Source organism: Heliangelus exortis, chromosome 1 (genome assembly GCF_036169615.1).
Source record: "Heliangelus exortis chromosome 1, bHelExo1.hap1, whole genome shotgun sequence".
Lineage (NCBI taxonomy): Eukaryota > Metazoa > Chordata > Aves > Apodiformes > Trochilidae > Heliangelus > Heliangelus exortis.
In genome coordinates this window covers 65924582-65946632 of record NC_092422.1, presented here as the reverse complement: position 1 = coordinate 65946632, position 22051 = coordinate 65924582, and the positions used below count along the sequence as shown (strand labels likewise).

Sequence of the window (22051 nt, the reverse complement as noted above, 5' to 3'; positions counted from 1 at the left end):
CCTGGATTGAAATATATATATCAATATCTGTATTACCCACTAGAGCATATCCTGAAGTGTCTCATCTACATGGTTTTTAAATACCTCCAGGGATGGTGACTATCACATCCCTGGGCAGCAGGGAGAAGAGTAGCTATATTCCTGTGGGACCATAGAAAGTCTTGTTTAGAATAATGTGTAGATAATGTAGTGATGTATGGCAAAAGACATGAAAAAAAATTCTCCTAGATTATTATATCTTTTATTTGAAATTCCAATTAAAGAATAAAATGTACTAATCACTGTTGCTTCCTGAGTCGTGCCTTAGATCAGAAACATTTGCTGAAGACATCTGCTTTGTGGAAGTCAAGTATTCTTAATTCTGAGGTATGACTCATGGGAAAACTATAGAAAATGGGTAGGTCTTTCTGAACTCTGAATACCTGGCTTCTTCACATTGACAGATTGCTGAAAGTGAAGAAAAGGCATAGGAATAAATTAGTTATGGGAAGAAAATCAGAAGAAGAAAAATATTTGTTTCTTCCAAGAGGACAAATGTACATTATAAGTATGGTATATTATTTTCCTTCACTGTGTTCCTCTCCTAAGTGGACTTGTATATGTGATTTGGTAAATTTCACTGAATAAGTTTATGTTCCACTATGTATAAAGGAACCGATGAGGTGTGGCAGGCAAACTTTGTATCTGTGGTGATTCTTTTGCCTTAGCAGAGAGACATGAAACAGATCCATTCCCCTCCCTATTCCTACTTATTATGTTTTAAACTTCTATTAAAAAAGAAATTAAATCTTCACAATTAGTTACTGTCTCTAAAAAAAGATATCAAGTTTGTGTAAGGAAAAAAGGCGTCCATTTTTCTTAGCATCCTCAAACTATCTCATCCTTTTTCTGATGGCTTCTAGTATGTAGAACCAAAAAAATCAGCAAGTTTATCTGAATGAAAGTATCTGATGTCGTTTTCACAAGTGTAGATTGGTGTTATGTTCCTTCCCTCTTTTTCTGTCTTATGTAGAATCAGAGAATACCAGGCTTATCTTTCAAAGCTTTTTATAGGACGTAGAGATACTGTCTGTATGTTTCTTTTCAAGCCTACAGAAAAGAAATTGATTTTTATTTTCTAACTAGTACATCTTAGGAATTTAACACAGAATAAACAGAGGAAGGATAAGAAACGGAGTGCAACTATAAACTGCTATTTGTTTTCTGAACTGCAGGTAATGGAACATTGATTGGAGCATCTGCGAATGTTGTTTGTGCAGGAATTGCTGAACAGCATGGTTATGGCTTCTCTTTCATGCAGTTTTTCAGGTACAATTTTGAACTTCTTACTTTTTTTTTTTTTTTTTTTTTTTTTTTTTTTTTTTTTTTTCCTCTAAGAAAAAAATGGATCCTCCTAGGAGAAAATATGGAGAAATGGTTCATAAAGCAGAACTGTGTTTCTAACTTCTTTTTTGGCAACTGAAATGCAGGTGGAGGGTGGATCACTTTATTTTGGCATACTGTGGATAAAATGCATAAAGGTGGAAGGAGCACAGGGGAACCCCGGGAGAAAAAAAGTCTCAGAAATTCCTGCTTTGATCACCCTCTTTCTTATCTTCAGCTCTGTAATACATAATTGTTGCTTGATTGTTAAATGCAGTTTAAAAATAGTTTCTCAGCTGCACGTTTTCAGGGACATTCCATCACCAGGAGAAAGGGGGAGATCCCATTTTAGACTGAGTAGAACTGTAGTCCATGATTCCATGAGTAAACCTATTTAAAAAATATTACTCTAAAATATTACTCTAAAAAATATTGCTGCTGAGAAACTATATGTAAAGGTGCAATGGGCAGCTAGTAAAAGCTCAAGTTGTTTAACAATTTTTTAATTGGTGGTTAACAATTGCAGTTTAATAATGGAAGTTTCACTGTAGGTCATTCATCAAAACATTTTTAAGGGAAAAAGTATACTTACTGTACCTAACACATACAACTGTTTCATGTTTTTCCAAACACCTTCAGTTTTTGAGACTGTAGGTGTAAGGTATAAATAGAAACTGGCAAACAGAGGACTAGACATGAAGTTAAAATTTAAAGAGTAGTTGATTTAACTAAAACATAATTCCTTGTTCATTTTTCTACATGTTTAGGGAAAAGCATACTGTTGACACCAGTACTTTTTCATTCATTGCATTGTTTATTTTAGTTTCTCAGCTCTACAAGCTTTCCTTTAACCTTAAAACCTTTAAATCTGCGTAATTAATGATTAATTATACACAAGTATCTGGAACAGAGTCGATGATAACCCACCCAAAATAAGATGGTCTAAGCTGTTGTTTTTGTAAGTATGTGCTGTTCATTGAACAGTTTCTCTTTAGTCATAGTTTTCTGGTGATATGTTTCAGAAAGACAGAATGCTCATCAAATCAAAATGTTGGTTGTCAGGACATTTGAGATTACAATACAGTCTTCAGTACACAGTAATAGCTAAAGAAAAAAATATGGTGATGCTACAGTAATGGGCCTGTGAACTCTTCAATTTGTGTTCTGCAGATGTTCAGCTTGTCATCTGGGGTTTTAACTTGTATGTTGCATTAAAAGTGTGTCTTCTAGGTAAATTGTATAATGACATGTTCTGAAAGCTTTCCTGATGCTGAGTGAGCATGTAAGCAGAGACAAGGATATAAACTGACTAGTCTTTTCAGTAGTGTTCACTGGGGAATCAGAGAATCATAGAATGGTTTGGGTTGGAAGGGACTTTAAAGATCTTCTAGTTCCAGCCCCTGTCCCATGGGCAGGGACACCTGAAACTAGACCAGGTTGCTTGAGGCCACATTCAACCTGGCCTTGAACACTTACAGGGAGGGGGCAGCCACAACTTCCTTGGGCAACCTGTGCCAGTGTCTCACCACCCTGACAGTAAACATTTTCTTCCTAGTATCTAATCTAAATCTCCCCTCTTCAAGTTTTAAACCATTACCCCTTTTCCTCTTGCTACACACCCATGCAAAAAGCCCCATCTCAGCTTTCTTGTAGGCTCCCAACTGCTATGAGGTCACCTTGGAGCCTCCTCTTCTCCAGGCCAAACATACCAACTTCCTCATCCTGTCTTCACAGGAGACATGATTGAGTCCTCTGATAATTTTTGTGGCTCTTTTCTGGGCATGCTCAAGGACTTCTATATCTTTCTTATCTTGTGGACTCCAGAATTGGACACAGTACTCCAGGTGGGGTCTCACAAGAGTAGAGCAGAGGGGGAGAATCACCTCACTTGACTGTCTGTGCTTCGTTTGATGCAGCTCGGGACAGGGTTGGCTTTCTGGGCTCCAAGTGCACATTGAAGCTTGAAGACAATACATAGATGTTCTGAAATTACCTTCTATATCTATGCTTTCAATGGAAAAGGATACTGGGAAAAGCTGTAGGTATTGTGAGCAAAGATGTGAGAACTGAATCCAGTGTTCACAGTAAGATAACTGTAGATATTAATTAGCAGAAAGAAATTAAAAGCCTGCTTATGCTGACTTCTCAATCACCAAGGAGGCAAATCATAAGCTCCTTTATAATTTCTGTCAGGAAAATATTTGTTTTAGTCCAATGTGCCTTGATTCAATATTTTCTGAGGCTTTTTTTGGCATTAAGAGGTATTACATGTATCCCTTGAGGGTTTTTATCTTGCTTAATTTTATTTATGAAGGTTTTCTCAAAGTATGAAGTGATTTTCCTGTATTTCTTCCCTGTTTCCCATGATTACTCATTAGGTTTCACTACCCTGCTCAGGGTCCTCTATAGATTTTTACCTTCTCATCTTGCAAAACTCTGTGAGTCACCAAGGAAAAATCATGTATACCATGTGTAGTGAGATGATGACCCTCTGCTGCCTGACTTTTGCTAAGGTGTCGTCAGTACAACTTGGGCTCATACTATTTTGTCCTTGTCAGGAGTCTCTGTGCAGGAACCCCATGACAAATCTGTTCTGGGTGATGTCTGGGGTTGTACAACATGGTATACTACTTCCTATACCATTCCTCCCCACTTGCATGCTAAGCCAAAAATTAAGCAACTTTGTCCAAGGGAGACGCTAAAAACATCTGTTTTGTAAACTGTGTTTTGACATAGTGACCAGAGGAGAAACTCTGGGCAGTGCTACTAAGCCTGTACAGTGAGTACACCTTGACACAAAAGGGATGGTGGTGCTTCCAGAGCCTGTGGATGTCTAGTGATGAGAGGCATTATTATGCCTCTGAGAAGGGAGAGAAAAAGACAGGAACCAAGCTGTGTGTCCTGTAAGAGTTCTGATGAGTTCATGACTGATATGTGTGTCTTTCTATAGTGGGTCTTGGTGAGATTCAGTGTTCCTCTTCTCTTTTTTGAGAGGTGAGCAGTAGCAGACCAGCTAGCATGTTGTATAATGCTTTTTGGATGGCCAGCTAGAGCCAGAGGTGACCAACTCTGATAACTTTCCTTAAATGTCATACTTTGACCAGCTTAATGTGCTTCTACCTGGCATGCCTTCAGCAGAAGAAATCCAGTGCTAAGTGGGTGCATGTCTGAATGACAGTAAATAGTCTGTCAGAAACCTAACATCTTGGGGAAGATCCCCGTCTAAAACACAGCTAATTGTTTCCTTCTCTGGATGGAGTCCTACCTCCCTAATGACTTCAGGGCAATAATCTCATTCCAGACTGATGAGTGTGGCTGGATGTAAGTGGAAGAAAGCCAGCCCTGGTGTTCCATCCTCACCATCCAAGCAGCTCAGGCCAATGTGCTGGAAGTTCTGTTCCTGTAGGGAGGATCCAGTAGGATGGCATTTAGGTGGAAAATATTACACTGAGAAAGGCTTGGATCTTCCCTCTCTGTGTTGAAGCACCTTAAAGCAGTTTGGTGTCCAGAGTATACTTCTGGTTGAGGAGATACCAGGTCCCAAACACACATTCCTGGATTGAACTGAACTGTCCAGTGTCACCAAGTATCTTACCTGGAGCACATTCAGCTGTTGTGTCCTTCTCCCACATTACACATCAACACATGTCAAAACCAGTTCTGTTTGAACAGTGCTTACAAGGGGAAGGGCAAGCTTACCAGTAACAAATGATTCCTTGGTTGCTATAAAGTCAATTAACTGTTCCTGGCTCTTGTGAGCTTTTCCTGATACTTCATTGTTTTCCATGGAAATGAGAATATTTCCATGTCCCTTAGAATATAAAAATACTCTAATAAACTGACTTTATCGGCATGAGGATGTTTTCACCTTTGAATCTGTTATATATGGTGGTAAGGCAATGAAAAGGGGCTCCTGCTGGTTTATCAGTGGAGAAGGCAGAGGTTCTCAGCAGCACAATGTCCAGCTATAGGCCAAGCACTGGCCAAGGTATTTGTGATCCTCAGTGGTGCCTTCAAAGCTCAGCCATTCTGGGGTTTGGCTTTTAACTAGCCCCAGAAATCTGAGGGTAAATAATGGATAACTGCTTCTGGAAGATTCATTTGGACTGCATCAGATACAAAGGAAAGGAAGAAGTGTTAAGACAAAACCAAAATTAAAAGTCCTAGGAAGATCAAGCTCAGAAGTAGCAATTGGAATAAAGATGGTCTTGCATTTTTGGAAACATTCCAGCCAAATTACAGTGCTTTTCCACTTTGGAAACTTCCTTATCAAACCGTATTTATGTGTTTTAATCTTTCCTCCTGAAAAAAAAAAAATCTTTTATGTGCCCTAATTTTTTTTATCCTTCTACTAATTCAGAAGGCAGAGCTGAACAAAATATTCCAGGCACAGTCCTCATATTTTTTTCCCATCTTACAATGATAAGATTAAATATAAAATATGGAGCTATTTGCCTTTTGGTTGTTAATCTAGGCCATTTTGAATTCCTGTTTAATTTACTATTGACTGTTAAATCCAAGTCTCTGTCAGCTTTCATGTTATTTATTTGTGTGTATATGTTTCACTCTTCCTCCTCTCAGCCTCCTGCAAGTGCTTATACTTTTCTTACATTATGTTTCTAATGAACATACCATCAATGGGCAGAGAGGAAAGGGAACTGGTGTGTTATGTGATCTAGTAAGTGAACTAAAGGATGGACACAAAGACAAATACTTAAGTGGTAAAAATAAAAATAATCTTGTGTCCGTGAGGTTTAGAAAAGGAGATAGAGATCAGTGGGATATTTTCTGCACATGGTCAAGGTTAAACATCAGAGCAAACAATGAGCATTATGACTCTGGAGAGAAGAGCAATTTTATTTTGTAGACTTGACACTGTAGAAAACATCAGAAATATTTATAATATAAAAGAAATTGTTCAGAGACAGCATTATATGAGTAAGCAGAAGGCAGGGAAAGATAATATGCATATTATTATTTTCAGTCTAATTATCAGAGGAACATTAAATCATAAATAAGAACTTAACATAAAGGAAAACCCCAAATGTAGGAGAGCACTATTTCTCTTGGCAAATGGTCAGATAAGGAAAGTATAGACTTGTTGCCTGAATGATTTCCAGAAGTTAATTGAATCAATTAAGACTTTAGAATAATCAAGAGAGCTTTGTTTTTCTCAAGGAATGAGATAAAAGAAATAGCATTGCAGATGTTTCTTCTCATCTAGATGCTTCATTTCATGTTAATTTTTTATTTGTACTAATAAATCTCTGAGTTTGTTTATTGCAGCATAGCATTCCAGTAGGTCTGTCCACCCTATGGAACATAAAAACAACCCACAGAAATATCTGTGTTACCACTGAAAAATTTGGTTTGTCACAGAAGATGTGTTCATTGCTGTAGGGGCTTTAATTATCTGTTTCCCCTTGCTAATAAAGTTGCCAGCTTGATTTTAATTTTCTGTTTGAGAAAGGCATTTAAAACCTTACAAAGATACATAGTATTTTGAACATACAGTAAGTCATGTTCCTTCATCTTGCTATAATTCAATACCAGTCACCCCCATATCCCTGTGATGCACGATGTGATAAAAGAAAAAAAAATTATAAAACCACAGATAAATGCTGAACCTATTTGACACAAAAAGAAAGTGGGTATAGTGGGAAATACTCTATTTTTATTTCAAGTAAATTTTGGCTGACTGTGAATAAATCATGGTGTCTTCGCTGGGAGTAACAATAATATGCAAGTGTGAAAAAAATATTGGTTTTTGATAACAGCTTAGAAAAGACTTCATTTTCATCATAGACTTTGTCTTTGGAGATATTTGCAGAAAAACAAAATTACAGTAGGATATCCTATTTTGCCCTGCTTAGAGCACTCACCCATAAAGGCTGTGAACCAGTGCTTCCCATTAGAACTGTCACTCATACATCTGGGAGGCCAAATATGATTTTCTTTGCTATCCCCTGTGCATCCTATTCACACAACTTATTGAGAAAACAGTTTTGAAAAAGACCACATTGGGCTCTGTAAAGCAGCATAAATGTCTCTACTTGATTATGTGTTAGACAGCTGCAGTCCTGTCAGTTCCTGTGAATTTGGTGTTCATTTTTCTCTACTTTCTTCCTATTACACCACTCTATGCTGAACACTGTTGCTCTTTTAGAGGTTGATTTTGATCAGAATAGGGTTTTTTAAATAGTTCATTTAGGTCATAAATTTAAAATCCAATTACACAGGAAAATCTCTATTGTCAGGAAATCAAGTTTAACAAACATAAATTAGATTTTAGCATCCCATTCACTCTTTTGCTAAGAAATACAAAGCTACAGATAATGTGTTGATTTTCAGCTGGTCACTCAACAAATTATAATGGTAATTCAGCACGTATTCTCTCACATCGTATATCTCTCAATATTAGGTTCTAGGTGGGGTTTTTTAAGAAGAATGACAGTTTTTGCAATTTGATTTTGTTGACCTAACAACTGCTCTCAAACAAACGTTACATTGTCATCTGTGGCAGCCAAATAAAGTGAATGCTGCTTCTTTTAAGTAGTTGCATAACTTGCATCAAATCCCATGAAAATACTTACTTGTCCAACAGTGTTAGGCAAACCCTTACTCACCTGTATGTGTCTTGGCCACCTTTTCTACCTCCACTGAGTCAAATTGTTAAATTTTCTGAGTTTTGACATAAAGGTGAATGTTGAAACATGAACTAAATCAGCCTTCCATAAAGATGGAACAATTGCTGTAGCTAAACTGTATCTAACTTGCTTTATGGGTTTGTTTTTTAACTTATACATAAGAAATCACATTTATTGTCTTTTTTATCATAGCTAAAATAGCTCATAGCTTGAGTAAAAAGTGGTCTCTCCTAAAATGGGGATTTAAATAACATCTGTGAAGAAGTTAATTCTTGACTTGACTTGGCATTTGTGAAAGATTAAAAATCTTGTCTTTCTTTAGACTATAGTTTAATGCTTTTGTTTCCATAGTTGACTTTTTGTGTATGACAAGGCTATACAAATTTTCTGAATTAATTCCTCTTTCAAGTTGCAGAGCTATGATAGTTGTCACATAAGTGAATATTGCAATAAGATATTATTTATTTATAGACTTTCTTTGTTTAGTCAAATGTTTTTGCAGATTTTTTATAATCTGTAAAGGAAGCTGAAGAGCAGAAAGTCTTGCTACATACACTTAGGTGGAGAGATAGATAGGTTTTGGTAAGTGCTTTGTGAAACATGCACATGAATTATTTTTCTTTAATGAACAGAAGCATATTTTAATAAAAAGATTATTGAAGTACCTCCAAAGCCCAAGATTTCAGGAACATACTATAATTTGTGCTTAAAGTAAATTTGAAAATTAGAACGTCTGCTCCAAAGAACAGTTGTAGTCCTTCTTCAGTGTTTCTTTAAATAGTACCCATGTAGAAACTTAAGAAACTAATGACTAGAAAAATCTGCATGGTACCATTTTTCACTGGAAACTGATGGATTTTAAATAAAAGCTCTCTCTTTGCTGACATGTCTGTCCATGAGGATTGATATTTTACTCCTACTAATATAGGCTGAAATCAGTTAAGAATGTTCACCTTTCTAGGAAGCTTTTAAAAGGCCAGTAAATTACCTCATTTTTCATTTCACTGGGTTTGATTTCCACCAGATCCTCTGAAACTGTTTTGCATGGTACTATATCCCAATATACAGAATTACATGGTTAGATAGAAGACATAATTAAAATAGGTATTACCAAGTTTCAGGGACATCTGGAGAGAAAACAGGAAGGCTCCTCTGTAGCTGATTAAACTTCTACAGCATCAAGGCAGGAGTTAATTTGCGGTCTCTCTACTTTTGCATTGAAGTAAATCTGCATTTGTTAAATGCCAAAAGGCACAAAATGAAGGTCGTATGTGCCATTATGCTGTTAGGCTTGTCATGACTGTGATTTAAAAATTTCAGAAACCCTGGAGCCTATTAAATCAGAGAGATTTTCTGTGGTTAAAAGAGGTCAGTGCATTATTTTCCTAGATAATTCATCAGTGTCAGTAGTTCCAATGAGAATGTGGGCCAAGTGTTGAGAGTTGGTGTGTCCGTGTCGTTGCTGCTCCTGTGGTCTAGCACCTGTGTTTTGTTGCAGGTCACTAAAGGAAGGGTTTGCTAATGCCTCACAAGGTGTGTGTGAGTAGGTCCATGTGTAAACAGGAGAGCAGTCACAGTTACCTTTGAGTGATTTGACTCACAGATGATCATGCCTATTTCATAATGCCAGCTTGTTTTGCTGGCTAAGATTGAAGGAAAAATTCTGGCAAGGAGAGTCGGACTGAAATAGTCTCTGCTGCTTTAACTCACCATGTCTTGGAGCTAGCAACTGGGGTGAATTTTTTCTTGTTACTCTCAGTTCATGTAGTACATGGAAAAGGAAAGAGTCTGCTTTTCATAGATGTGATGCCCAGCTCACCTGTGTGCTATGCATTGTTAACCAGCTTTATTTTATACAGGGGGAAAAGATTTAATATTGCAAAATCTTAATCTTTGTTAATTTGGTTTAGAAAATATTTATAGAAAATATTTATAAAAAGCAGATGTTTGCCATAGGTGTGAGAAGCTTTTGGTTTATTTCAAGCTGCAGTGGTAGAATATTGTGAAACCCATGATAAGAACTGGAACAGAAAACTTAAAAAAGAGCAAGTCTGTGCTGTTACAAGTATAGTTTTCTAAAATGTACAGATTACTTCTGAAATCACATCAGATATTGTGGCTTCTCTCAGTCTCCCTGTGATCAAGGATTTAAGCACACCACAGTGGCTTTATTTCTCACTGGAAAATTCTATTCTCTCTTTTGGCAAGAGAGAATCTTATTCCTGCCTTAATTAGGGTGACAATTGTTTTCCTCCTATTGTATTTGTTATTCAAGGAGTCACCCATCTCCCGTTCTTGATGTAACAGTAAATCAGTGCCCAGTGAGGCACAAAGACTTTTTTTCTCCCTCCTACTAAGGGGCACCCATCTTTGTTGGGGCCTTATCATCAGCACTAGCCTGTACGTTAAAGCATATGACCACAGACAACTGAAAAATCTGTCTTTTTATGGCTTGTTACTTGAAGTTAGCTTTTGTGTTGGCATGGCTGAACCCAAAGATCTTTCTCTAACCCAAGGCTTTTTCTCTAATACAAAGCCCAAGAGCTGCTTTTTCTGTCTTTCAGGTGCTTAGTTTAAGTCTTGCCTTAGGGCAGCTCTGTGTCATGACCATTCAGGCCAGTGCAAGTATCCCCATCTATGAAGAAGCAGAAATGAACTAATAATAATCTTGCCAAGTATTCTGAATTCTCTTTGTATAGACTTGTGCATGGAACAGGACTGGCTGGAAGATTTTTTGTCTTTTTGCACCAGTCTCACAGCCATGTATATTTCATGAATATTATATGTTTAAGTATTTTTAAATCTCTTTTCCAGTTTCTCTGTCTGAAAGCGAGTGGCCACTGCATATACTTCTCTTGAACTTAATGTTTTTGGTTTGTTCCTGCAATGTCTTCTGAGGAGGTTATAAATTGCTGCCTTTTGCCTAAATTCTTGCCTTTGACAAATGAGACACTGTACTGAAAGATTGTTATTTAGTTTGTTGAATAACTGTGAATATTTACCTCACTCAGGTGCTGGCCAGACTGTTTGGAAAAAAACCAAATTGTAACTCACATGCTGTCCCCCACCATTCATGGCAATCGTGTTTACTGATTTGTTTCATGGTGACTGAGACTTCACAGTGTGAAGCCTTAAAAGGGATTCACTTTGGAATAGCCTGAATAACATTTTTACTTCTCCCAAAGTAATGAGGAGCTCTTTAATTCTGAAAAGTGTGCTCTTCTCAGCAAGACCAAGAGGCTTCTCTCTGTAGTGATAGTAATAAATGAAATGTTAAAACAAAGAAGGTAGGAAGTGTAGCTATGAATGGTCAAACCAGAGTGAGAGTGAACAAAACTGAGGCCATTACAAAACAGCTAAAGCCAAGACCCAGCAAAATTAAAGCAGAAAAACCCAAAACAACCTGTTGTATTGCTTAAAATATAAAATATCAGTGACTATATCAATGAAGGTTGTTTAGAATAAAGGGTATTTGTAGTGACTGGGAAAACAGCAAAATATAGGTTTTTTGCTTAGAGAGTTCTCTGCTTTTACTGCTTCAGTGAGAACTCACTATGTACATGGTCTTTTATTAAATTTGTAAGACTTTAGACTGTTGTTCGTGGTATTTCTAGGCTCTATTTCCATTGCCTGTTGCAACCCGCAAAACGTCATTAGTATATTAATATAATATATAATTTTCTATATTGTAGTTAAATTAAATGTATGAGATTAAGTCATCTTAGATTATGTGTCATTTTAGACCTATCAAAGTATGCTATGACCTAGTAGCTAATATTATGAGAAACAAAGAACCATAGAACGGCTTGGGTTTGAAGTGACCTCAAAGGCCATCTGGTCCCAAGGCTCCTGCCATGAGCAGGGACACCTCCCACTAGACCAGGTTACTCCAAACCCCATCCAACCTGGCCTTGGACACTTCCAGGGAGGGGGCAGCCACAGCTTCTCTGGGCAGCCTGTGCCAGTGTCTCGACACCCTCACAAGAAAGGATTTCTTCCTAAGGTCTAATCTAAATTTATCGTCTTCCAGTTTGAAACTCCTACCCCTTGTCCTGTTGCTACAAGCCCTTGTAAAAAGTCCCTCCACAGCTTTCCTGTAGGCCCCCTTCAGGTACTTGAAACATAGCATTATTCCAGTGTAGTATATAGTTTGTCGTATTTTGTAACTTAAAATATGTTCTTTACAAAAAAAAAAAAAAAAAAAAAGAAAATAAATTGCACTTATTTGTCACAGACATGGGAGCAAAGTAAGGTCTTTGGGATCACTGGGCTTTAATCTCAAAGTCAAAGCCTGCCAGCTACAAATTGTGCCTGTTTGACAGAAAAGGTTTTATTTTTGAAGGTATTACAGGCATATCTTTTTTTGACAGATTGGTTGTATAAGTCTTCATGTTGCTTTGGTAACTCCTTTTTAATGGGAGAACTTTAACTGATGTCAAACTCAAAAGTTCAGTGACAGACAATGTGCCTTCTCTTAGTTTAAAGGTTAAAATGATTGACACCTTTGTATTAACAGAATAAACTGCTGTAAAAATATAAATTTCTATGAATATTCAGATAGGAAGAGAAAGAACCAGATTCAAAATGGGGGTCAGCTTTTCCCTAAGTTTTGCAATGGCAATATATATCTCTATTAATAAGTACAACCAAATACCATTACTGAAAACTTTAAGTGATAAGACAGTTCTTGTAGTAATTACTGTTGTAGATGGAGGAGAATTACAGGTTTGGAAATGTCTAAGTTTTCTGATTGTGCAGAAATTTAGAAAAATGTGGACGGTTATAAAAAAAAAAAAATAAAAAATCATTAGCTAAAACACAGTGCTGTTTCATGGATTTCTGACATTAAGAACATTTGGATGGAGGAGCCCTGGCTGGGTGGAAGAAAACCCTGGCCCTGAGCTGTGGGGAAGCTCCAGGGATGCTGTGCAGTGACAGTGGGGTCTATGAGTACCCTGGGAGCAACCACAACTTCCCAGGGTAGTTGAAAATCAGATGATTTACTGATATGAGCAGAGTCTGCAGGCTGTTCTGTCTGGCCTATGTTGAGTAGTAAGACACAGCACAAAAAATGCATAGTTAAACTTGTGTATGAATTATATTATGTTGTTTAACAAGTTTAGCCCGATTAGTGACTTTTCAAGTCACCTCTTGGGTGAGCCTTCACCTCACAGAAATTACTTATATTCCCTATGGTTTTGCTACTCCAGAATTTTCTGCATTTCCCTTGTAAACAAGACAACCGTCAGAAATAGGACACTTGAATTGAAATGTGATTCAGCACACCTGAGTTCATCCATTTAATTCAGCCTGTTCATTCGTATTCCTTCTGCAGTCCATGGAGAGGAAAAAGGGAAGACTTGTCCTGACCTCTTAAAGGGATATCTTGAGATAGAAAGAATTGCCTTCCTGAAGGCCCTGCATAGGCCCCTTCTTGGAGTCCCATCTGACTTAAAATAGCTCTGTACTGTTCTGTCTTAAAGATAAATAATGCAAATTGAATCTTAGATGAACCAAATGTATAGTTAAAATTTACCATCTCTAAGATACAGGCTGCACTAAAGCACATTCACAAAAGAAATACCAATACATGACACATTACTTTTACAGCTTCCTGATTCATGAGAGCTAAGGGGTAAAACTGTTAAATTATCTTGACGTTTTTAGTGGAATTTATGCATGAATGTGAGTATGTCTATGAAAGACAAAGTAACTGAAAGTAATTCTACACTAATATACTGTATTTAATTAAAAGTTAATAGTTCAATTTTTAAATTAACACTTTAATTGAAAAACAAGTAGATTAAATCCACATCAATTTTGCAGTAATTTAATCTTCAAACCATATGAATGCAATGAATTCAGATATTATTGACCAATGAATGGACTAAAATCTCTGGGTTATTTTTATTCCAGCAAAGTGTAAAACAAAAAAGTGAATGAATCCACTATTTAAATGCATTTTTTTTTTATTCTGGTTAATTTTCATGTAATAAAAGTATATGGATTCTCAGTACAGTAGTTTGCCTTAAGATGGTATTCAGCTTCAATTAAAATACCTGATGTGATATGAGCTAATTGTCTAAGCTCCTGTTGGAGGGCCCATTGGTGATACAAGGCTTTATTCACTGGCCTAAACATAGATATTTATCTAGCCCTGTGTCCAGGACATCTTCATAGATCTGGTAGATATGACATAAGATACATGGACTCATTTCATGCTCAAGTGGTAGCTGGAAGCTGAGTGTGACAATCTTTAAATCTCCAATCTAATTGTCTGCCTTGGAATCTAATGGAATCTAATGTGCAGTTTGACTCATCCTGCAGTAGATGGATGCATCTATTCTGCTTACTGTGTTGCCTAGATTTTCCACTGTCTACTGTGGGAACTTAGACAAAAAAATAACTTTCACATTTAGTTCCCATTTCCATGTGCTTGAATCTGGAGCTGAATCCCAGTGTATGTTTCTCATCATGCATACACTGATATTGTGCAAAAATTCTTCAAATGAAAATGCAAAAGATAAAAATAAATAATAACCACTACAGAAACATTAATGTAGAAATTGTTAACAATGAAAAAAATGTGTGTATTGCAACTCAGTTTAGGATGCTGCAACACATTAATCTGTTTGCTGTTTGGTGTTGACTTTCTTCTCTACTCTCCACTCTTTTTGTCCCTTACTGTCCCTCTACTCATATCTCTTCCCTTGTTGTTTCCTGCCCAGTGGCAGGTGGTGTTTTCCTCTCCCATAATGATATTTGGCAATAATGAGAAAAGCAGATACACCCCTACTCCTTCCCAAGCTCCTGAACAGCTATTAGGCCAATGGTCAGGTCTTTCAGCATGAATTTGGCTGACCTAGGTTGAAAGCTACATTTCAACTGACTATATATATGACTTTAAATAATATCCTCCTTCTTTAGCTGCTGTGGAGCTGATAATGGTCTTGTTAAGATTTTTTGCATGGAAGACACTGGGTCACTGGGCCTGGTGAGCACTGAGTCTGGTTTGATGGTGAGCAGAGGACACCAGGGCTGATGCTGTCCTTGCTGCCCGAGGGTGGGGATGGGACAAGATCTTGGTTTCAGGACAGAGGGGCTCTCATTCCCTTGCATTACTTTCCATGTACACTTTCCTGCTTTCCTACTTTTTTTTCAATGCAAAAGGGTGGTTCATAGGGGAGTGCAGCCTTATGAGGCCTGAATCCTTGGGAATACAGGAACTTGAAAGGAATTCTCCTCCTGTGCTCTATCCATGTATCCTTGGTGAGGGTTTTGCATGGATGCTTATGTGACCAGGCTCAGTCCTTGCATTTTACTTCAAACAGAAAATATAAGTACACCAAGCAGGCAGCATTTGTCCATTGTGCTTAGGAGGTGAAAATGGAAGGGCACTAACTTCCTCTGTGTTCCCAAATGTAAAACTTATTTAGTTAACAACTTACAATTTACTAGTCAGCCATTTATTATGTGGGAAATAATCTTTTCGTTATGTTTGCTTAACTTTAAAATTCTCATCCCAGGGAAAATTTTTAATATATTTTCACGCTTCTGTGTAATGTACCATATTTTATTTAAGTTCTGCATTTATCAGATTCACGCCAGAATATATTAAAATAAAAAGCTTAGGATGCCTACCTACTGCAAATTTCAAACTCAATGATAATAAATTTTGTGAGAATCATGCATGCTTGATAGACATAATCTGTATAATTTTCAAGTCTGATCACGCATAGAAGTGGGACTTTAAAGTTTTATTGGCTAGTGGGAATCTTTATTGCACAAGAAATGCAAGATTAGCTCTTTATGTTCATAGCTCATGGAGACACCTGTGTCACAGGAAAATTCTTCTCTATGAAACTGCTAATAATCTTGTACCTTTTACCCTGACTTTCCTTTTTTATTAGCCTTTGGCTGACTTCCTACATGCTTTGCTAAACTCCTAAATAAGTAGTCTATTATAATTTTTTCTTAAATGAGCGTCAGTTAGTAGTTAGTAGTAGTCAGTTAACCCCCCACATATGAACCTAATGTTTGCAGATTTCACCATTAAATATGACTACTTATGTTTAGCTTCTTATTTCATTGAAACCAAATGAAATTTTTTAAATCAGAAATAGATTGCTGTTGAAAATAGGTTTTTGAAATTAAAATATTCTCATTGATACTTGTCATAAATCACAAAAGAAGCATGACGTTTGTTTAAAAGGGGAGGCTTTTTGTCTGTATACACATGCACATATGTATTGTAATATCAAAGCTGTTAGGGGTTTAACTGACATTTAACATTAGAATTGTTAAAACCAGTAAATCAAATTAAGAGCACATGGAGTTCCAAGATGAAGGCATCTTTGCTTTAAAAGAAGCTCAGGTATCCAAATTTTAAAGTATTAAATGCATTGCTTACTACTCAAGGGATGGGTGATTACTGGATTACTTTGCAAGCAGGTCTTAAGTAAGTGTAAGGGCACTGGGACGTGGTGACAGTGGGAGAGAATGCAGTGGTCTGGTTTATCATTTAATGTCACTGCCATACAAAGTGTCTTTTTGTACAAAGACAGCCTGTGCTTTAAGCATATTTAAGCAAACTTATAATGGTAGGACGATGTGATTTAACAATATAAAACCAGGGAAAAGTGACATAAATATCTTCAAATTTAACTCTATCAGTCTGTTTAAACAATTAAAAAAATTTTCTCCTTCTGCTCAGGCTACTACAAGGCCCCCATTTTACAAAATAAAGGTAGTAGAGCAGGGTGAAATGGCTGCTTTAATATTTTGTGGCAACAGCTGTTACCAGTGTCCAGTAAGCCCCAGGCATTAAGTGTGCTGATGAATCAGTGGCCCTAGGGCCCATGAACTGGACTGACTGAAGCACAGAGAAGATGTAATGTGTGCTCTGGGTGAGGGAGTTCCATTTCATTCATTCTGCCGAGTTCTATGTCACACACCATTGCTTTTACCTGTGTTCCTGAGGTAGATGGAAAAATCAGATTGAGTGGTTTTGGTTTTGTTTTTTTCGTTGTTTTTGACAGGGCTGTACCTGTCTTATTTCTAGAAATAAACCGGTGAGGACTGTGGTTACTGGGAGCACATACTGGTGGTCTCATGTGCTTCAGTTGAAGCCAATGGGCATTCTTCAGTGAGTTTGAGGGAAAGTGGGACTAGGCCAGTGTGGTGCATCAATTCATGGACTCAGTCACTTTTCCAAACTGAGATAAAAGTTTATTGAAATGAGGGTCCTATATGTATAATCCAGCCCTTTCCCTGGGGTCCTCCTCCGAGTCCTCCGCAGGGACCTTCCCCCAAACTCTTGGTTTTTTCCCACTGTTTTTCAGTAATTTTCCACTGTTCCTTTGTTAAGCAAGTGGCTTCATTGGCATAGTCCTTTCTTACCACTCATATCATCTTTTCCACTTCCCACAGCCCAGACCATGCCCTTTGGAAAAATTCAGCTGTTGCTTGTGCCTTTTTAAGGCTTAGGCATTTGTGGAGCAAATATGATTCCTGCCAATGACGGTATTGCATGAGAACAAAAAAATTTCTTCGTGCTTTAGTGATATTTCCAGAATTTCTCTTACCTTTGTTTTGTCTCTTCCTGTGAAAGAATACACTTTTCTTAATGCAGACATTTAGAAGATATACTGTCAGTGCAGGCACTGTTAGGTTATATACAGAATTTACTTAAGCCAGGAGGTGACACGAGAAATCAAATGCAAGAAATTGTCTTCATCCGGATGGAGTTCTACCCTGCTGATAGGTGATTACAATGGTGCTTATAAAATAGCAAACAAATCTCGGGCCATTTTTCTAGCTTGGAGACCAAAATGACCTAGTTAATCCAGCAATATCATCATCTGTTGGTTGCTGATACCACTTTTTTTTTTTTTTTTTTCTTTCTCTGCTCGTGTAATTTAAGCATAATTCACAGAAACATACATTACCAAATAAGGTGCAGATATATAAATTCATGTAATGGAAGTTCACTTCCCCAGACTATAGCAGTTATCTAGCATAGTGTTTGCCCTCAACTGCCAAGATTCTGAACTGAAACAGTCAAGGAAAAATCTTTCCTTATTTCAGAGTATTTCATTGTTCTTTTGATATCAACTGAGTTTGTGGAGATTTCTGAGTTTCTTCTGGTAAGTTCTTCTCTTGGCTTCCTTTACAAACATTTGTGCTTCTGATTTATGCTGTGCTGGTGCAAAGTGGGGTTATTGCACAAGCAGGTTCATGAGAATTGCTTTCATGGGCATGTTCTCACCCACCCCAGAGCTGCACGCTCCACTCAGTTTGTTGCACATCTGCTGTTAACAGCAGAAGAAAGTTCTTACCAAGGTCCAGCAAGGTAAAAAGATGAGACACTGCAAATGAAAAAACATGGTACCCGTCCAGGCAACTTGTAACCTGAGGACGATTGTTCAATAATAATGAATACAAGAGTGGGTGTCAAGAGGAAGGGGCCAATCTCTTTTCAGTGGTGCTCAGAAATATGACAAGGAATAATGAGTTTAAGCTAGAATATGGGTTTAAGCTCCTCAACATGAGGAGAAACTTCTTTACTGTTTTTACTTCTTTACTTTACTACAGGCTGCCCAGAGAGGTTATAGAGTTTCCTCCTCTGGAGACTTTCAAAACCCACCTGGATGTGTTCCTGTGTGGCCTGCCCTAGGTTATCCTGCTTTGGCAGGAGGGTTGGACTGGATGATATCTCAGGGTCCCTTCCAACCCCTAACATTCTGTGATTCTATGGAAAGGACACTGAGCAACTGAGGTGAGAGAGCTGCAGGTTAGTTATGTGAATAGGCAGAAAGGAACAGTTACACAGAGATAATCTGCAAGAATTTTAGGTGTAGGTTTGCTGTAACACTCACAAGAGAGATGTGAATCCAAAATTATTAAAATTATTTGTGAGGGTAAGGAGTACAATGACAGTAATTTCATCACTATTATGGGAGTAATGGGAATAGGGAAAAGAAGGACAGCATCCCTTCAACCAGAGGACACAGTGATACACATATGAAGAGAGATCAGAGGAGAGCTGGAAGATGAATCATGCTCCAAAGCCATGAGTAGTACAGGCAGCTGTGTCAAAACCAGGGACTCTGCTAGGAGGTCAAGGAAGAAACATTGCTTCTAGTTTCACTTAAGAGGTCAGTGGAGTGGACTTTAGTGAGAGAGGTTTTGTTGGAAATAAAATTAAATGCTCTGGTATTATAAAGTATTTTTAAAGCTTCTGTCACTAACAGAAGAAAAAAAAAATAGAAAGGTCAAGGGCCAAGCTGAGGCCTGAAATGCAGTCTGTGCTTGCCTAGTAATTTACATCGCAGCTTAGTTGAGAAAAATCTTATTTTTTGATACATATACATGTATATACTTCCTTGGAGGAGAACTACATGAGCTGCATTGGTGTAGATTAGAGTGTAGAGCTGATCCCACCAGGTACTGTGAATATTGCACAAGATTTATGCTTTTTACAAGGCGTAATAAGCAGTTTATATGTATCTTTCCCATTGCCCCTGTAGGGCATTTTGTCTTACAAGGTAAACTGATTTCCTTTCCCTGCTATAAGTGCATGTGTATGGCATACTGAGGAAGAGAAGCTTTATGGATGATGCACTGTAATTCAAAAGCCATTGGTTAAATCTGCAGTCATTTCATATGTTTACATGGACGTTAATGTTCTGTCATTATACTACTCAGACTGCAGAATAAATATCTTCTCAGCTAAACAGTTACTGAGGTTATCCCATGTTTTGAATACTGTACAGAAAATCCAGTGAGTATATTCTGGCACAAATTTAGTCAGTGTACATTCTGAAGTGCCAGCAATTAGTGTGTCAATGCATAGAAGAATTTGAAATACTAAATATGTGCTGAAGCTTATAATTAAATAAATTACTTCAGTGACACTTGTGCAAGTTGTTTATTTCCATTGTAACTACCAGAGTACAATATATTTGGTGCAAACTAATGAATTTAGTCACATTTAGAAAAAAAAAGGAAATACATTTTTCTTGTTTAGTAATTTCAACCAAGAGATGCAACCCATTCACTTTTTCTTTTTCACAACTTAATAACTGAATTTGAGTTTTTATATTTAACTGAACAATTCCTTAGAGATTGCATGAAATTTCAAATCAAAATATATGCTAATTCATGCTGACTTTTAACTTTACATTTCTGTCTCTTCCCCATTACCTTCCCACGCCTACAAGCATTCTGATAAGTTGGAGACTAGAACTATATAATGTAAGCACATACAAAGCTACATCCCTTTCTTTAATCACTCTTAATTTAAATCAAGGTAAGTCTTTGGCACATCTCAAGATGAGTTAGCTACTTGTAACAAGTATGTTTCAAAAAAAAAAAAAAAAAAAAGCTTTTTGTTCCTTTCTTTCCTTCAGAGCCTAACTTTTCATCTGGTTTCCTGTGCAATCATACTGCTGTGGATGTGTCTCTGTTCCTGAGTCTCTGTTTCTTACCCAGTAATGTGCTTGTCAATTTCAAACACGTTTGACAGAGAGGAAGGTGGGCAAAAGGGGCTTTGATATAATTAAAACCCCTGAAATTTCATCAAAGTTGGGTGTCTGGAAAGAGGAAAAGAAACCCTATTAGTGTTCCCAATGAGGGAAGGTGCAGCCTGAGCCCACACTTCTTTACACACAGGCAAAATCCATGCAGGTGATTGTCATTATAAGTTATGGAAGAAAGCTTCAGCTGGAGCTTTCTTCTTAGGCAGAAAGTCAATCAAACTTAAGACACAAATTGGTAAGAAATAAGGCATCATTATTTTTCAATGTTCACAGAGCTGCTTGTCAGTAAAGGAAAGCTTCATCTCACCTCTCTTTTCCATTCTACAGCACTGATGTCTTTATTTCAACACGAAGCTCCTACTGTAGTCAGTGGAAAAAAATACTTTTTAGAAGGTGATTCAGTTCATCCTAACACAAACAACTAAAGAAAGTATTATGATTTCTATCCTAAAAAGGCCATGAGCTCATACTTGTGCAGGTTTATCCCACAACATATGTTCTTTTCTCAAATATACGTGAATTACCTTAGTAAGGAGAGCTGTCTTGAAACAGGCAGCAGAGGGGGTGGAGAGATCTTTATTAAAATAGTACCAAAAAGTGAAAGAATAATAATTGGAGATCCTCAGGCAGCAAAGCAAAGGTGGAACTCAGCTTTAAGAAGGTACAAGAAGGAATGATTAACATGGAGAAACGGTGGCAAAGAAGTTCTATAAAAAAGAACTAATGCCACTGCAAGTATGACTTAGTTAGAATGCTTTATTAATCTGTTTATTACTCATTAGAGTTAAATGTTAACCAATAATTTGTCTTTGGATTTTAAAGAAACAAGTAGCTGGTTCATTACCCTAATACTCCCTGAACTGAGAGCACGATACAACTCAGCTTTTGAAGCTGGACTGTCAGTCTCTTTACTCACTGCAATCTGGATAATGAGCCCTATCTGGAAAAGCAAATCTAAATCCTCTGGAGTGTCCTTTCTAGTTATTGCCACCACGGTGCTTTCTGACTACTGGAAGAATAAGTATTTTATAGTGAGGTGTGAGGCCACTGCTGCCTTCAGTAAGGTGCAGAGGCTGAGCTGGATGCCCAGGAATGGGGTTTGAGGTTGTGAAAATCATGAACATCGTGGGTGGGAGGTAGTTCTGTTCCAACAAATTGTGAGTCTTAAGCTGAAAATAAGTGAGTTGGTGGAAGAAGGGAGGGAGAGGAGCTTGAGAAGGGAGCAAGTTAAGCCAAGTAGAGATGACTGTAAGAAGAGAAGAACTAGGGAAGTGTCTGCTCATTTCTGTGTTTTCTGTAAGTAGTTTGGAGAAACATAAAGCCAAACTACATTGTTTTGTACTACTACTCAGTTTATGTTTTTATTCGACTTGGGAGATGATGTAAAATTTATATACAGTTGCTTGAATTCTCATGTGTGTAATGTCATATGTACTGGCACAAAAGGTTTTTGTTATCAATAAACATCCTACTTTTTGCAGCTTCATTTAGGTATGGCTTCAG

At 37.4% G+C, this 22051-nt stretch overlaps 1 protein-coding gene across 1 annotated transcript in view; it reads left to right on the top strand.

Moving 5' to 3' along the window:
• Nucleotides 1-22051, top strand: part of OCA2 (OCA2 melanosomal transmembrane protein) — a 190400-nt gene that overhangs the window by 155173 nt on the left and 13176 nt on the right. Inside the window, exon 24 of the mRNA XM_071746616.1 lies at nt 1215-1308. Within this exon, the coding sequence (XP_071602717.1) occupies nt 1215-1308 (94 nt within the window). The remainder of the gene's footprint in view (nt 1-1214; nt 1309-22051) is intronic.